General features: G+C 36.9%; 1 protein-coding gene across 6 annotated transcripts in view; it reads right to left on the reverse strand.

The window, feature by feature from the left end:
• polybromo (protein) overlaps nucleotides 1-19,797 on the reverse strand; it is a 686,480-nt gene that overhangs the window by 241,220 nt on the left and 425,463 nt on the right. For all 6 annotated transcript variants that reach the window (XM_090406695.1, XM_090406694.1, XM_090406697.1 and 3 more), the window contains one exon: nucleotides 11,727-11,802. In XM_090406695.1, the coding sequence (XP_090262821.1) occupies nucleotides 11,727-11,802 (76 nt within the window). The remainder of the gene's footprint in view (nucleotides 1-11,726; nucleotides 11,803-19,797) is intronic.

Raw genomic sequence — 19,797 nt, forward strand, 5'->3', positions numbered from 1 at the left:
GAAGAAAGCCTTTCTTTGGTGAAAAACTTGATCACAGCACAGTACTCAGTTTTTAACATTACAGCCACTTAGCGTGCCCCATGTTAGTCAAATGAGCACCTCCAACTGAATGACACAGGTAGAGTTGAAACTGGTACACTAAGCTCCCCATAGATTGTGCTATCTGTCAAGCGGTCACGTACTTCTCTTTAAAATTGGTGTGAATTTTGTATGTCAGGCAGGAAACTTTTGGAATCTATCTTGTAAATGTCATCAGTGGGAGCCAGACCTAGAAGAGATATCATGTGGGAAGTAATGCAGAAGTCATATATCTCGAATATTGAAATTTTTTTTCAGTTGATTATGCTATAAATTAAAGATGGCAAGAAATTATATTCTTGGATAAAGGATTAAACCTTTATTTGGCACTACAGCCTTGGCCTTCCATTTTTGGGTTTCATAACTCACTACAAGGTGGGGTCATTATCCCCCACACTCAACCATGTGTAACTGTCTGTGAAGCAGTGATCAGCATTCATATTTGAAATCATGGATTCTACAACCATGTTAAAATAACTCTTTTTATTATCCTGATGTTTCGATCGTCATATCAAGATCATCATCAGGAGCATACATAAATATACAAGACAAGCTGCATTACATTTCAAATCGTAAGCTAGAGAAACAATGATTTGATCACATGCTGCTCACTAGATGACCACTAATGGAAAAAAAAAAAAAAATTACATCAAGCTAGATTTATGATTACATGAATAAACATTCTTGCTTACAGATGGTTTTCCTTCTATGTGAGATCGTTATCAACCACCCTAATCTAAACAATAATGATGGTCTAAAAATCCCATACATATGGAAGGCATATATTCGTCCCACGAATCCTTCCTCTCTAAGAACAACTATAAACAGGACTGTAGAAAATCCAGGATCCTAAATCTAAAATAACAACTTTAATACTAAAAAATAGGAAATCAGTGTTAAAGAAAAAATCTATAAGAAAGAATGTTTATTTATGTTGTAATTTGTAAATAATTTATTTTTTTATTTTTTAAATCAAAAATAACAATTGTAATAATAGAAATAGGATATCACTGTTACTAGAAGGAAAACCATCTGTAAGCAAGAATGTTTATTCATGTAATCATAAATTAAATCTAGCTTGATGTAATTTTTTTCACTAGAGGTCATGCCAGTGAGTAGCATGTGATCAAATCATTGTTTCTCTAGCTTACGGTTTGAAATGTAATGCAGCTTGTCTTGTATATTTATGATTGCTCCAGATGATGATGATCTTGATATGAAGATCAAAACATCGGGATAATAAAAAGAGTTGTGTTAACATGGTTGTAGAATCCATAATTTCAAATATGAATTGTGTTCTTAAGACCAATTTGCCTGCTTTGCAGGAGGGAAAAACCCTGCAGTCCATGCCCAAGATCGGCTAACTTGGCTATTTCTGAGAAAGATCCTTAGTTCCTCACATCAGCGATGAGAATTGAACACAGGACACTCCTTTCCCAGGCATATGGTGCGGAGCGTATAACCACTCGGCTAACTGCGTGGACTTCCTAAAACAACTAAAATATTTAAATTCAGCACCACCAAAAACTCTTGGGGGGGGGACAAAGTTGATGAAATACAAGTTGTCTAGATATCATGCCTCTCCATCTCTTATGAGAGATTACCTAAGAGGGGAATATCTTGAGTGATGCAATCCCCCGTCTGAATTAAACAGCATGCTGTTCCAAATAAGAGAAAAAAACTCTAGTGATTTTTCTCAATTGGTTTTGTTCTTTAAGATTTGGCCCAAATAAACATCCAGCCCAATTAACCAGATTTGATTGTGTGTGTATACACACACTGCTTCGAAATTTGCAGTGATGACTGCAGCAATCTACGGGGCATACTTTCCACAATGCACAACAGTGATCAATGGGAATTTTGGACCATTCTTCCTGTAGGAATGCAATAAGCTCCTGAACTATTGTGGTGGACATCCTTTGACCTCACCTAACACTCCAGTTCATCCCACAGATGGCTAATAGGGTTGAGACCAGGGCTTTGTGGAGACCAATCAAGTGTGGTGACATTCATGTCCACAAATCATGCAGTTACAGCAGCAGCCTTATGACAAGGTGTATTTCTTGCAGAAAGAGACAATAGTCAGTTCCGTAAAAATACCACAAAGTAAGCATTGCATTGTCCAGAATGTTCAGATAAATCTTGGAATTCAATGTTCATAGCACCACACAAACAGAGGTTTGAGGCCAAACCAGGACCATACCATGACACCTCTACCTCCAAATTTCATAGTTGAGATTATGCATTCTAGTAAGAGATGCTCACTAGGCATCCACCACACCCATCCATCTGCTGAGTAGAGCATGTAGCATGATTAACCATAAACACACACATGCACACCTCTTTCCAAGCATCCATGTCCCACTGTAAATGCTCTTGGTTTCGGTAATGTGGGGTTTTCATATTGCAGTCCTACCATATTAACCCATGTTGTGAGCATCGGTTCTGAATATTTTTGTGCAGATTCGCATTCTAGTTGATTAGTCAATGCCTGGAACTCTGCATTCAACTTGTCAATTGATGAATGGCTGTCTTTACATATTATCCATTGTAGTGCCCTATGGTCATGTTTGGTGAGTGTGGTGGGTCATCCACTGTAGGTAGCACTTGCAGTTGACTCCCTATGCTTGCATCTCAGTATGGTATCATTGATTATTGACCTGGAATGGTCCAATCTGTATGCAATTTGCTGAACAGATAGGCCTGTGATGTGGCATCCTATTACAATGTCTCTTTCAAACTCTGTCAGTTCCTTCTCGTAGCCATTTTACCAAACAGGGTTGCACTGACTTGGGAGCATATGACTCATTACATGGCCTGATGCACTTGCCCATGGTGGTGGCTGTTTATTTCTTTCCAAGCAGTGTGTACACATATACAAATAAAAAAAAAAAACTGCAAATAAAGAACAGAGGGTTTATAAGAATATAATCCTTGGCAGCAAAGTTGCTTTAGTTTGCACTACTTAAAAAACGCTTCATGTTCACACACACACACATTCAGCTTTAAAATATGCATTAATCTGTTTATTTTACAATGCTAAATGAAGACTTTTAGGCTATTCTCTGATAATTACTCTTATACACCAACTGACATTTGCTTATGAAAATACAACTCTCCAATACAGGACTGCTTTTGTATTGAACGTCAGGTTTTGTTCTCTTAAGGTTTCTGTCTGATCTCTGATTAGAATCAACAGTTTGATAAAAAGCTTCCAGGCCAGAAAAACTTTAATTGAAAAAAAAAAAAAAAAATCACTAATAAAAGGCAAATATACAGACAGCTGGACAGTGAGAGTGGTCATGTATTTTAAGTAGTGTAAACTAAGGCAACTTCAATGCCTGGGTTGTACTGTTAAGTTCTCTAGTCTTTTTTGAAACTTTCCAACTTTCCACGTGTATATTCAGTTATGAAAAATGATAGTTCTTTTTATTTTTCATGTGGTTACATGCTTAGGTTTCCTCAGGGGGCTCACTTTAGTGAGTACGGGCATGGCAAACCCGAGGTACCTGACGTTGGACCATACCTTACTTCATGTAACATACATCTGTTATATTATCTGTAGACTGGTCCCTCCTCTTCCTTCCTTGCTTCTTTCTTCTCTTCTTGCTCCCTACCCCCAATGCTATTACAGTATTCGAGGGCTGGGGGTGAATCTTTCCTATTTTGCTGTATCATTTTATCTTACGCACTATTGTGAGGCGCCTACCTGTCTGGCCAGTGTGGTGCTATAAGGCCAAATACCTTCCCATGAGGACAATGCAAATGATGAATAAAGTAGGAAAATTACATACTGGCTCATCTGTTGCCCAGCACAAAAAAGGGACACGTCCTGGACTTAGGCAGGGGGTCTAGGTCGAAAAATATATAGGCCCCAGGAGAAGATTGAATTATGGTAGATTTCTTAAAACTGGGAGGAAGCCCTGTTATCAAACAGCTGACTAAACTCTTTAATAAATGCCTAAAACAGAGAAAAATTCCAAAAAATTGGAACAATTCACTTCTAATATTAATTTTTAAAAAGGACAATAAGGAAGAAATTAAAAATTACAGACCTATAAGCCTACACCCCACCATATATAAAATCTTCACAAAAATTATAAATAATAGAATAAAATCTAAACTAGAAGGAATGCAATCCTTTGAACAAGCTGGATTTAGAATGAATTACAATACTTTGGACCATATTCACACATTAAGACAACTCATTGAAAAAACAATTGAATTCAATAAACCCTTATGTCTGGCCTATATAGACTACAAAAAAGCATTTGATTCAGTTAAAACATCTGCAACATTAAAAGCACTTGAACCACAGGGAACTGAGAAACCATATATTGAAATACTAAAACATATTTACAATAATGCAACTTCTGTAATTAAATTATATAAAAACAGTGAAAAGTTCTCAATACAAAAAGGCATCCGGCAAGGCGACACCATATCTCCCAAACTATTTACAACTGCACTAGAGGAAGTCTTTAGAAGACTTGATTGGGAAACAAAAGGAATAAACATAAATGGAGAAAGGCTGCATCATCTGAAATTTGCAGATATTGTCCTAATAGCAGATAATCTTGAAGATGTGGAAGAATGGCTAAATCAGCTAAATGAAGCCTCCATAGTAATTGGATTAAAAATAAATAGAGAAAAAACAAAAAAAAATGATGAATAAATACATAAACCATAGAACTGTCAACGTTGAAAACCATGAAATAGAACAAGTCATTTGATATGTATATTTGGGTCCTTTGAGGATTTGAGAATTCACCTTGACTTATGGGAAAATGAGAGACATATTCAGAAGTGAGTCTAAAAAGGAAAGCTTTTGACCAGTGCATACTTCCTGTCCTAACATACAGAGGAGAAACATGGACTTTAACAGAAGCTCTAAACAAAAAGCTGAGAACAACACAACATCGCATAGAGAGAAGAATGCTAAAAATAACATTAAGAGATAGGAAGACAAATACCTGGATAAGATTTCAAACAGGTGTCATGGATATTGTAAAATACGTTAAACAGGCTAAGTGGAGATGGGCTGGCCATGTTGCCAGATGCAGTGACAGGAGATGGACTAGAAAAACAGAGTGGAGATCAATTAATGGAGCAAGACAAAGAGGAAGACTGAGAAGAAGGTGGAGGGATAAACTGGAACAAATTGCAGGAGTGAGATGGATGGGAGAGGCAGAAAACCGAGTGGTCTGGAAAATCATGGGGGAGACCTTCGTCCAGCAGTGGACGAAGTCCTACACATATTCTTCAATATTTCTACATTCTGCAATTTAGCCAAAGCATGCTGAATTAAATTTTATAAACAAATAAATATACATGTATTAAGATTTTTTTTGTCAGTATTTAATGAGTGTATTTTTTTTTTCAAAACATTTGTTTAGAAAATTTAATTCAGCATGCTTCAGCCAAATTTCAAACTGAATATTCGATATTCAGTTATTCAGCCAAATCTAGTTCAAGCCAGTTTCAGCATGGGGATCTGACAACTTTAAAACAGTAGAAGACCGGAGACCAGAGGCCATCTGTTCACTTCTCTAATAAGAACTATATTAAAAAATTAAAGACATTAGAAAAGAAATTCACATTACTACTATTCAAGAATGTGTAAGCAGAACTAATCTAAGATTATATGAGTGTGCCAGCTATCTTGAAGCAAAAATGACAGAATGATGCTTGGAGTCATTCAGAAGACCAAAAAAAGTAAAACTTGATTAACCTCTCTACCGGTGGATGAAATAGTGAGACCAAATTGTACTTCTTATCTATGTTATTCAATAGGTGTTACAGAATCTTATCCAGATTTTGCTTGACATCTATAGACGTCATGGCCGGTTGGGGTGTTAAAGTATACAAAACAAAATCTAGTAGAAAATTGTTGATGGAAAACTAATTCTTTTTAGCCTAGCATCTGATACACCCTTTGAGGTGTCAGCCAGACACACACAAAGTGCCTTGAATTTGAATGGATGTGCTTCTGACCATTTTTCTCTTTTTCAAGTGTTTCTGTGTGGTTTTGAATAAGAAAGCTGGATGAATGTAACATTGACTGATACTTTGTATAAGCTCTTTCTAATAGTAATGTGTATAAGTGATTTTTTTTTTTTTTATTCTATCTTCTTGGCTCAAATATGACTTAGTTGATATTGTATCCATTGTTTCAGCTACCTTTAACTATCAATCCCTATTAGCTTAAAAAGCTTTAAATTTTAAGATTAGCAACTATAGCAAGAGTAAGAATATGGGCCTAAGATGCATGTCTGTGTCATGGCACACCACACTCCAATCTTGAGGTCATGCAGCAGATGTTCATGAATTTCATGTGGATTTGCTTCGGCCCACAAGTGCATATTCTGCAAATCGATAAACCCAAACAGGTGGAACCATGCTTTTTTTGAGAAAAATGTTACGTCCAGGATATCATCGTTTTCAACCTAAAAAGATCTGAAACCAGTTGCAGTATGACACCCTTTTTGCGAAATCAGGCCCCGCAGTTTCTGCACTGCGGATGCTTGATACGGACAAATGCTCCCCCCCCCTTTTTTTTTGCTTCTCTGTGCAAAGTCGAATGTGGCAAGCCAATTTCTTGGGACAGTTGCCATAAGGACTTGCTTAGTAAGTTAAGCAACCTGTTATGCACGTCTTGCACTGTTTCCTTGATCAGTGCGGGATGGTCACCTTCGTGGACATTCACCAGTGCCTGTTGTCTCTAGTTTTTTCATCATCTTCTGTATCACACTTTTTGACAGTGTTGCAACATTAAATTGTTTTCTGCAATTTAAGCATATAACCTAGAATGAACCCATAGTCCAATATTATTTGACCAAAACACTTTCTGCTCAATTGTGTACATGTTTACCACACCGAGGCTTGCCAGGGGAACTCAATGCTGGAAGGTGGTGGCAGTTCCTATTGCAGCCACAATGTGGAACCACATAGGTGAGGCAAGTTGCATTGAAACATGGCTCTATCTGTGTCAGTACTCCCAAAATTGCAGTCATCTTGTTTTTATATTATAAAAACAAGATGACTGCAATTATGGGAGTACCGATTCATCATCATCATTAGTGTTCTGTCTCTTGACAGGTCCAATGGTATAACTCAGCAGATTCTCTTCTCCCAATTTCCTCTGTCTCTTGCTTCCTCATTCATTTCCTGATATCTTCTTGTTCCCATTATATCATCAAGCATCATTAGTCATCATCTTCCTCTTGGTTGCTTTCCTTCAATTTTCCCTTCTATCATTCTTTTCAGTAGGCCTCAAGAAAATGCATCAATACAATCAAATAAGTGTCAGAAAACTTATTACAGTGAAGATTTAAGGAAAGCTAGATGAAAAAATTATTATAAAGCCACACATAGTTATCAATTCAAAATTATAAACATGAAAACATAATCATGAAAAAAATTCTGTAATGCTTTCAATGCATCAGATCCTTGCAAATGTATATATGTTAGCAGTATATAAAAAAACACACACACGAGACAGCCTTAACAAAAAAGACAATATCACTGTTCTTGCTCAGTTCAAGGAATCTTCTGCATAGCAGTCAGCTATAATTAATTAATTAAAAGATTTTGAACCTAAAAATATGTTCAAACTTAAAATATTTTAAAGACAGAAGGGCAATCTAATGCAGAAAATAACTGTAATGAAACAAGTCAACCATGAGTTAACCACATGATTCTTGTTATAGACAAGGATTCTAGAATATCCAGTACAACTTATTATTGCAACCTTCTTACTCCTTCCTGATTTACACTTATGCCTAGACTCACACTTTACTGTGTAGGTATTCGAAACCAGATTTGTTGGAGTAGGTTGGTTAATCCTTATTCCTGAAGTGTTCTGCATTTGTATATTGTGTGTTTTCTTCCAGTCGGGTTGCATGTTTTGAGGGATGAAAAACCTGAGTTTCCCAGGAAGAAACCCTCCACCTCCATATGAGACCAGCTAATTCACCATCTGCCTGAAAACACCTGATAAAGATTCCTCATGTCTCATAGACAGGATTCAAAACCAGGATATTTCCAACCAAAAGGCTTGACTATATACCAACTGAGCTAAGGCTCTAACTTTCTTACTACTCACACAAAAGTTATAGCATTTGCTGACATAATGGTCATGATTGGAGGATGAAATATTTTACAAATAAAAGCAACAATAATGAAGAACTCTTTAAATGCAGAATGAGTGTGTGTGTGGGAGAAAATTTAAATTACATTTAACTTCACCAAGTCTCAAGTGCTTCACGTTTCACTTAAGCAATCAAAACAACCAATAACACCCTTCCAAACAGGGAAATTCTGGTGGTAGCCAGTGAGATAAAATTCCTAAGAGTAATAAATGACAAAAAATTCAATTTCAAAAAGCACATCTCATATGTTGCTGAAAAAAGCTTAAAAGCAGTAAACCTAGTTTCAATAAGGAAATACCGTGAGTCAGCATATTTAAATAAATTATAATACCATAATAAACTCATGTAAAATATTATTTTATTAATATAATTTTCACTTAAATATCAAAGGCATCTCTAGTACATGTAAAAAGCTAATCAAACAATAACTGACAATTCCAAAAGGCACCACCTAAGTAGCTAATGTAATAGAACTAAAAAAAGGTCACTAAATTTCCTAACTTATTAAAAAAAAAATCATCCAATTAATATAATAAAGTCAGGAAAGATTAGCTAATTTAAAAAGTACTATCTCTCACAAAGGGGATAGACGTAGACATCAGATCTGTCTAAGTTGGGAGAGTGAAGTAAAGTTTCACATGTTTCTTTATAAAGCAGTTCCATGAGGAACCGACTTTTGTGAAGGATTCTTGTCTTGTTCTAATGAACTCTATGTCTAGTGTTGATAGCATGCTCTGCAAGTCCAGACTGTTCAGGCTCAAAGTATTGAATATAAGCCTTTTGTTCTTCTAGCCAAATGAAGGCAGATCGTTCTGTTTGTCTGAAATAAGATAACCCAGAAGAGTAAGGAATCCGGTAGACACCTGGATAATTGAGATGTGGAAGCCTGTCTTTAGTAGAGGTGAGAAAGATGGAGATTTTTCTGATGGGGTGAAAGGCAACAAAAAATATTCAGTGGTTTTAAAACTTTTGTTATGCATTCACTAATGCCTTGCACATAAGAGGTAGGAATAAGAGTTATTTCTTCTGTATTTGAAGAAGTAGAGATACCAAATTCAAAGCTCTTTTGATGAAAGAATTCTTATAACAATTAGATACAAACGTGGGAATAATACGTTGTAATCTTTTGGTGCCAAGCATAAACTATGATTAGGACAATGATCACTGAGGTCAATACAAGAGACAAACAATCTTTCATTTATGACGTATTTGCTGCGCTTGCTTGGAAGGAGGCATTAAAATCTAAGAAAATTCAACAAAAATTTAACAGAGTTTAATGCATTACAGTCATATGTATAATTTGAGGATACAGAGCAATATCTGGTGAGGCAGTTGGCATTATGCCAGTCTAACACTAATCTGCTTGAAAATGCAAGAATTCTGCCTTACATAAATGAAGTTACTTCTGGAAAATGCAACAGAAATGCTAACATTAATTCAAACTTGTACGAACATCTTCTGCTACAGTAAGCGGACTCATCTATCTATACAAAATAGATAAGAAGGAAAGCTCTGAAAGCAACAAAGGATAAAGCATATACAGTGAGGAGTAAAATGGAAGGAAACATCAATTGTTCTTCTATAATTTATCACAGACAATCCATAATAGAAAAATGCTGTTTCAAACTAAATCCCCTCTGTTCAAGTAAGCAGAAAACTTGACATAGTCTATTCACTGTTATGTCTCAAAAAATTAGAACTTAAAACCTCATAAAAAGACCACAGAAACTTAGATGGCCTAAAAAACCAAAACAACAACCTAGTGTTAATACAGCGAGCAAGAATCTAGTAGGAATTCTCTACAGCATCAGTTCCCAACTGGTGGTATGCATACATCCATAGCCTTATAGTGTAGTAATTTTCCTTTCCCAACTCATTACCTCATTTTCACTATTTTACATGAAGACAGGCACTGAACAAAGGTGTCAGTATTTAAAAACAGCTAAGGGGTACAATTTATAGAAATGGCTTAAAAAGGGGTACACAAGTGGAAAAAGAAAACTCTAGAGGGATGGGAATTAAGTGTTAAGTAAAGATTCATACTGGGGTAGCAGGAAATGAGAGAGAGAAAAACTGGCTAAGGAAGTAGTTACAAATGAACAGTTAGAAATAAATTAGGAAAAAGTATTCAAAACCAGGTAAAAACCAGAATAAATAAGCCTAAGCTTGTGGGAAGGACGGAAGACATAAAAAAAAAAAATAGATTAATAACAAAGGAGTCATATACGCTATCAAATGAAGACTCCACCTGAAAGAAGATGCCAACTGTCAAGATTAACTACACTATTAATGGTATGTGGAAAAAGAAGCCATTACCTACACAGATTCCACATTCTTACATAACCAGTCTGTCTATTGTTTGAGATTGTCAGTCATCGATTCTTTGATTGTCAGTTACTGGAATCTATCTGAATGCCTCTAATACAACACATACTCACTTAAGGAGACATACGGCCAGTGTTAAAACAGAAACTCATTAAAAAATATTATTCAAAATTACTTAATTTTGCTAATAGGATTAATTTTCAATTGATAAAACAGATTTAAAACAAAATGTAATTAAAACACATTATAAATGTTAGTAGGAGTGTAATATAATTCATAATAACAGGATTCCACTATCCAATACTCATCTGTCCAAGATGAGCTGAGTTCCCTGATTAGGGATTATAGCAATTAACGCAGCCGACTCTCAATTCCTCTCTCTTTGTCCCCTAAGGGTGAGTATTTTTTATCTGTAGATATGTGTTCATGGGTTAGTTTGCCTGTTTTAAGGGATGCAAAATCCCCCAATTCCATATGAGACCAACTAACTCACTTTAATTGTAAAGCAATGATAAATATTCCTGATATCCTAGACAGGATTTGAACCTAGGTCTTTCCAACTTAAGGACTCCATTGAAACCAAATGGGCTATGAAGGCTCCATGTCAGGATTACTCAGGTGTAAATAAATATATATTTACATAAATATAAATGTCAATTAAATTTATGTAAATACTGTCACATACAATGTAATATTGTATATGACAGTAATTCTATACAATGCAACATAACATTGCATTGTATGCAATGGAGCATGTAGAGAATCATTATCTCATGACAGGACTACACACATACAGAAAACCAAGTATAAAATTATAACCATCATATATCAATGAATTTTTATTAACTTCCTCTCTACCCATAAATAATTTCTTAATGCTACTTAGATTTGTTGCTTCTGTAATCCACTTCCATCAGGCATGGATTACTGCAGTAACAAATATTCAAAATAGTTCCAAGCCTTGGGCCCAACTCACTTACAGAAGCTCTGGAAAAAAACTATTTATATATTCTATGTATAAACATATGTATATATGTAAAATATGTAAATATAAAAAATATAGAAAAATAACATATCGAAATATAGAAAATCATTGGGTAGCTGACTATTTATAAAAGAAAGTTTGGAGATCCCTGAGCATATGGGATCAAATCAACTAAATGTTATTCATACCTCTTATTAACCCACATTTTGTCAATTCTACCAATTAAAGTTTTTCCATGTTCTGTACGGACATAACAACAGTCTCCTAATAAACAAAAATATAACATTGAATGAGGTATTCAATTAAAAGGCAATTATTTCATTTAATGATAATAAGCTTATCAAATATCAACATGCGAAAAAATTTTCTAATGCAAATAAATAATTATTTTTTTCTAATTACAAAAATTAAAAATGCATATTTGAATTTTAATCACAGCATCAAGGGTCAATCAGATGATCCATCCATGTTTTAAAATCAGGATTATGATTTCAAAAGAAATTCATAATCAGAGTCTACATGGCTCTTTCTGTTATCCATATTTATTTGTCAACTAGTAAATATCTCCATTTCATAGCTACAACAATCAACAGCTATAATGCAGCATGTGGCTTATTTCAAAAAACATGCAAAATAATGATTTAGAAGTTATATTCATATAGGATGGGCAATTTCAGCACAAGAAACTGTGATGTAAGAGTCTCAATACAAAATACAATAACCCTTTGAAGACTATTACTTAAAAACTGATTGTAAAAAAACTATACATGACATTGTAAGGTTTGGTAATTTGTTAATTTATAGTTTATAAATAAATAATATTTATTATATTGTTTATGACTTTACTTTTTTTACTCTATGTATTTCCCCTCTTACTTTGTTATTTTCGTGGATGCTTGAGCTTGTATAATATGCCGATGTGCTCTAATCTCTAACTCACATATAATACTATTATTTAATCTTAATCCTTTAGTAATCTACTTAGCTTTACCCCCACCCCCTTTCAATGCTGTAAAGTATACTCTTACACGTGCTAGTATCGTAGACTGAGAAAAAGCCACTGGCTGGGACCAAATCCTTAATCTACAGTGCTATAATTCAAATGAATTAATCCTTAAAAATTTATTTTTGTTAATGATTGCACCATTAAGGATCACGTAAAAGAATTTTCTATCTTTCCTTTACATACAAGAGAATAATTTAGCTAAGCATGTATAATAACCCTTAAATCAATTTTATCTCGAGCAACTCCGAATTATTCAGTCGTGGCTGTTACTTTACTTAGGTCACACAGGTTCGATTTGTTTTTATGATACAGACCATTGGCTAACAAAGATCAGGCAAGTTATTAACAAAACCAAATATGTTTATTCTAACTAAGACAATTAATGTACAAAGGAAACAGTACATATCACATGTCTGATTCTCCACACATTCATTAAAACAATTCACTTAAAGCATTAGACAAAGAAATTATTTACACTCAACTTATTAGACAAGTGGATGGATTTTAGCCATAATATACTATATTATACTATACATGTTCTAAGCACTATTCAAGTCTACAATATCCTATTATACACATTCAAACTGACTTTCGGCTTTCTGACCTCTTCAACACATTATGCCATTAGTTAAACATAATCAACATCTATAGTCTGTACACAGAATCTAGGTTATTAACATAAAGCAATTTACTTACAAGCTCACTATATCATTGTACAGTCCTGAATACAAAAGGGTTAAGGATGAATTCCGCTGGTTCCTTTCTTAATCTTGTGCAAAGGCTGTGAGCAGGCACTATTCGACGGTAGTCGTCTGCAAATTCCTTCCTTGTAACTTTAATGCATTTCTTTATCAATGTTAGGAACTGCATCAGCTGCTACAAATCAGCATGCACGTGGATCGGTACATTTGTTGAAGAATTTCACGGAAGGAATTTGCAGACGACTACCGTCAAATAGTGCTCGCTCACGGCCTTTGCGCAAGATTAAGAAAGGAACCAGCAGAATTCATCCTTAACCCTTTTGTATTCAGGACTGTACAATGATATAGTGAGCTTGTAAGTAAATTGCTTTATGTTAATAACCTAGATTCTGTGTACAGACTATAAAAAGCTTGCCACAGGAACAAAAAATGAGAGAGCTCTCTCGCCCCTCAATCTCCACCTCTTATATCATTGGCCATCCCTTGGCCTTCCTTCCAAAACGTCCCAGATTTACTGGACGCTCCATTATCACCCACGCTTACATTAGGTTTTTGGCGGCAAAACTCATATAATCCGGTGACCTTTGAGACTGTTGTTGACCTTCAGTTTACTAACCTAATCCTGTCTGACCTTTTTAGTAACAATTGCTTGTGGTTCTACATTCAGTTATTTTAATATTATATTACAAAATTTATTACATTACAGTAGGTTACATACACTTATAATTATATTTCTAAATAACTTAGGGAATTGAAACAACGTAGATCCGAATATAAATTAAATTATACTTTAATAGATATTTCCGATATTTCGGCAATGTCACATTGCCATTTTCATTAACTTACAAAAAGACAGGTGCACACAGGCAATAACAATACAGTAACTGAGAATGACAGCCATCTATTCTCAGTTACTGTATTGTTATTGCTGTGTGCACCTGCCTTTTTGTAAGTTCCTTTAGAAAATGGCAATGTGACATTGCCGAAATATCGGAAATATCTATTAAAGTATAATTTAATTTATATTCGGATCTACGTTGTTTCAATTCCCTAAGTTATTTAGAAATGCATAACCAACGCATAAGCCTGTCTTCGAGAATTATAATTATATGTATTTTATGGACCATGTAAAATTGGGACCGCGCGGTTAGCCTAGTGGCTTTGCGCTTCGCAACCATATGACTGGGGAAGGAGTGTCCCAAGTTCGATTCCCGTTGTAGACGTGAGGAATTTGAGGATCTTCCTCAGGCATAGCCAAGTTAGCCGGTCTTGGGTGCGGTCAGTAGGGTTTTTTCCGCCAGTTTATCTGGCGTTTTTCATCCCGCAAACAGGCAAACCGGCCCCGTGAACATACACCTCTACAGTCAAAAATATATCCCTCCCAGCGGCAGACCAGGCGACGGGTCGGTTGAGAGTAGTACTAACAAGTAGTCGCATCTAAGTAACACGCGGACCCTGCATAGGAAGCGGGAATAACGCGAAGAAGAAGAAGATGGACCATGTAAAATTGATATAAGTGTAAAATATTTATATTTTTCACCACAAGAGATTTTACAACATTATGCTAGCAAGTTACAAATGTCAAACACATTGAAATGGAATGTGAAGTTAAGGTGCAGCCTCTGCCACAAGTTGATTTACTTTTATATCCTAAGTTTCTCCACAATTTAATGACAGGCATAGAATCACAAGTTATTTTGCAAAACATCTATAAAAACTGTTTTTTGCCTGTCCATCAATATGTAATTTATTTTGGAAACTCTGGCAGGACAGATTTTACTTGAATTGGGTATTTTGAATCCTTACAAAAATTTGTAAAGCTATTTGAATTTCTGTTTCAGTTAGACCATTTACAGGAGTGCAGAGGAATAAGCTATCAAAACTGGTTTGGCTAAAGAGAATTTAATAAATTTTGGAATCCAGGATAAACAAGAATCCATCTGTTAAGAAACAAGCTTAATCAGCTGCAGAATTTGCAGTCTTGTTTTCTTTCATCACAGTGTGGCTTAGGATCCAATAGATATGCACATCCAAATGTAGCTTCAATGACTGGGATAAGACATGTTCGATACAAGAGAGCCCAGGATGTTTCTGTAGCTCTAGACTTTTTATTGCCTATAGGGACCTCTCCATGAATCTGTATATATTATGCACCTTTGACAGTAATGCAATCTTATGTAGTTTAATGCAAGCTCTACAGCATATAGCTCACCAGTAAAGTTGCTACATTCTAGTGGGATCTCACCAGACCCTTAAATATTAAATCATCAGTGTAACAGACACAAAATCAGGGTATTTGATTCTATTAGCTCCTCCACCATTATAAGAATTGCTATAGCAATTCTTATAATGGTGGATTGCATCCAACCATTGCATTGTACTCTCTCTCTCTCTCTGGCAGAAGCACAGAGTCGGGAAACATAATCAAGTTTCAATCTAATCAGTGTATAGTACAAACAGAGAAAGAACATCTGTCAGCACCCACCCCAAAAATTGGAAGACGTGAGAAACATGTTGATCATCTTACTAGATAAGCTAGTAAGACATATAAGGCTAACAATGGAAAATTCAGAAGCACAGGTTGCATTTAGATACTAAGACACTCTAATAAACAATACAGTGCACATTGCAACATATGCAGATGACATTAACAATCATATCAAGAACCAAACAGAAAGCAGAAAAAACATATTTGAAACTAGAAAGATCATTACAAGAGATTGTGTTAAAAATTAATTAAAAAAAAAAAAAAAAAAGATTAATATCAGACAGAATCAGTTAACTGATACAAAAACATTAGGAACTTTGAAACAGAAAAAGTAGAAAATTTAAATATTTAGTAGTAATGATCACTAGCCAACAAAATGAGATGATGGAAATGCAGAATTTAATAAAGAAAGATAGCTAATCAGGCTTTCCATTCTCTCTCTCTCTCACATAAATAAATTAAAGATGGCAAGAAATTATATTCTTGGTTTCATTCTTTATCCAAGTGTAAGTAAACAAACTTTGTGCATGAAGTAACTTCGTTCCTCTCTTGAGTGAAATGCTTGCACACCACCAGAATGTGACTAATGGTGAGATGGGTGTTGCATTTCTCAAATGTAGGTGGATCATCAACCCTACGTAAATAAGAATGTGTAATATGACTGTGACCTAAGCAAAGCCTAGTGAGAGTAACATCCTCTCTTCTGTTCCAATGTTGACTAGACTGTCAATGCTTAATTTCAGGCTTAATCTCATTCAATTTGTTTGTCAGTGCTTCCTGCCAGGAGTATTGCCATTGGGCAATTAACTGTGTATGTGTGTGTAGTATATATATATATATATATATATATATATATATATATATATATATATATATATATATATATATATATATATAAACTGCATGTAGTCAGTATATGGGACTGACAAACTGTGTCAAAAAAGCATGAGTTGATATAGCAGTTGCATCTGTAATGTCAAGTCCCTTAATTCAAATGTGACTGGGAATCCAACACAACTAAACATCAAAATTAAGGATCTTTATTTTAAACAAAAGTTGTAACACCTCACCAAGAACTGGGTGTGGATTATACAATGGAGATGAGATAGCCTGTAGGGAACTGAAAGAGTGTATAAATTACACACTCTTGGTAGAAGTTTTCGTTTATATGCACAAGCGCGAGCTGAATGGCAAGCAACTCTGCTGTATAATTACTGCTATCCAGTGGGATTTAGCTGGAGATAATAATGTTAGAAAACACAGCAGCACAGCCAAAAGAGAACTCTTATCTTGAACCATCGATATAGATGGGCAAGAAATCAAAATGGGCTGCTCTGTGTGCATTAAATTGACGGTAGACAGATGATGGTGTTTGAGACTTTTGTAGTTGAAAGAGCAAGAGGTTTCAGAATAGGGTGCAAGCCTGCCATGAAGGAATGTTGTTTTGTTTGATGTAGGTAATGTTGTCAATGTTCATGGCAATAGCTTCCATAGTTTCCTGATGTGTGTGATATTAGATCTCCCAATGTAGAGAAAAGAGACTGGTTCATATAGGATAACCTGAAAGGGACTTTATTTTTAGGACAATAACTTTATTTAAGAGACAATTGTTTTCATCTAAGTGATGGGGAGGGGGTTTTCATTTGATTAAACATACTTTGAATGGGTAATGTGTGGAAAGCACAGGTAGCTATTCTGATACCCTGATGATGGACAAACCATCAGAGCATACTCTTCCTAGTGGTACCGTAAACCTGGGAACCACAATCAAGATTTGAACATTCAAGTATACAATAAATGTGGAGCAAGGAACACTGATCAGCACCCCGCTCTGTCGAGGATAGAGTGCGAAGGATGCTCAATGCTTTTTTTTTTTTTTGCACTTTTTTTCTGACGAATGTTAGCTTTCTGTCAAAGATGAGTCCCAAGAACTTGGACTCTGCATCTACTGGGAAAATGGTTTGTCCCATTCTTAAATCAGGATTGGGGTGAAGTGTGTATTTCCAGCAGAAATGTAAAAAAGACAGTTTTTTCTGTGGAAAACCTGAACCCACGAACAGACATAATCGACTGCTTGTTGAAGTTGTCTTTCAATGACCCTCATATTGCAGGAGTGACAGTAAATTGCAAAGTCATCAGCATAAAGGCAATTGTCTACTGTGGGCAGAAGCTATTCAGTAATTGAGTTCATTTTAATAACAAAGAGGGTTACACTTAAGACAGAACCTTCAGAGATTAGGATGTTGGCCACATCTAACCGAATGTTATTGGCTGTTGCTGGAAGCAGGTTGTACGTTACCTGTTCAACGGAAGCCATTATTTTGGCTTTTGGAACTTGTTTGGGAGTAACAGCAAAATTGAGTCCCCGACTTAATGCACTAGTGGTTTCTTTGGTTAAGATTAACAATGGTGATTTCACAATGATGCAACGGGGTTGTAATTGCAGTTGTTGCATTAAGTTGGGGACACAATTTTGCCATTACTCCCAAGCAAGTTCCAAAAGCCAAAATAATGGCTTCCATAAAACGGGGAATATACGACCTGCCCCCAGCAACAGCCAATAACATTCGGTTAGATGTGACCAACATCCTAATATGTTCTAAGCCTCCCAAAAATAATGTTCCACAAAAAGAAATCATTGCTCTAAAAGAGCTACACAATAATAACCACATTATCATAACAAAAGCAGACAAAGGAAACGCAACTGTGGTAATGGATTCAACAGAATATGAAAGCAAAATGCATACACTTCTCTAAGATCAGTCAACAAACCATATAGATCGGGATTCTACCAGCTCACAAAAGAATAAGATGTGCAAATTATTGAACAAAGTCACTTCCTGGCCTAATGAAACAGTTAACAAACTGAAGCCTTCCATGTTAAAACACCCAGGATATATAGAGCACCAAAAATTCACAAACAAGGTACACCCTTATGCCCTATTGTGGATAGTATAAACAGTCCCACATATAAACTTACTAGACATTTAGCCAAACTATAGTTCGCCCACCGATTAGAGGTCCCTCGACATTTCTGTGCATGTCGGAAAAAGGAGAATCCATATTCCGATAATAGGGTAATCAATCTGTCTTCTGGGATGTGTTTGTTTATTATTACAGGTCAGAAAATTTAGCTTTTCCCCACCCCCCCCCCCCCCCACCCCCCCCCCCCCCCACCCCCCCCCCCCCCCACCCCCCCCCCCCCCCACCCCCCCCCCCCCCCACCCCCCCCCCCCCCCACCCCCCCCCCCCCCCACCCCCCCCCCCCCCCACCCCCCCCCCCCCCCACCCCCCCCCCCCCCCACCCCCCCCCCCCCCCACCCCCCCCCCCCCCCACCCCCCCCCCCCCCCACCCCCCCCCCCCCCCACCCCCCCCCCCCCCCACCCCCCCCCCCCCCCACCCCCCCCCCCCCCCACCCCCCCCCCCCCCCACCCCCCCCCCCCCCCACCCCCCCCCCCCCCCACCCCCCCCCCCCCCCACCCCCCCCCCCCCCCACCCCCCCCCCCCCCCACCCCCCCCCCCCCCCACCCCCCCCCCCCCCCACCCCCCCCCCCCCCCACCCCCCCCCCCCCCCACCCCCCCCCCCCCCCACCCCCCCCCCCCCCCACCCCCCCCCCCCCCCACCCCCCCCCCCCCCATTGCTGTCCAAGATTCAAAATGAAAACAAACTGAAACTAATCAGAAAATTTAATTTTCTCAAACAAAAACAAGAGAATTCTTTAATCTTCAGACCACACCTCCCTCAAGACAAGGTTGTTATCAACAAATCTAGTCACAACCTCTCCACTACTGAGAAGAATGTTCTCTCTAGAGGCCTCAATTTCGTTTTGTCACCGAGGTCTATTCCAAAAGAATTATTACTTACCAAGATTGAAAAGGCTGCTTCTTTCCTTCCTACCCAAGATGTGAACCTACTTTGTATTGAATTCGTTTTCACTATTAGCAACACTAGACACGCCTGCTGACAACATCCCTGTTCAGAATGACATGCTATTAAACATCTTCAGAATAATAAAGACATTATTATTCTTCCAGCAGATAAAGGCGATGTAACGGTTGTTCT

This window comes from Typopeltis vanoorti, chromosome 16 (genome assembly GCF_054136105.1).
Source record: "Typopeltis vanoorti isolate ZY-2024b chromosome 16, IOZ_Tvanoo_1.0, whole genome shotgun sequence".
In the NCBI taxonomy this organism is placed as follows: Eukaryota; Metazoa; Arthropoda; class Arachnida; order Uropygi; family Thelyphonidae; genus Typopeltis; species Typopeltis vanoorti.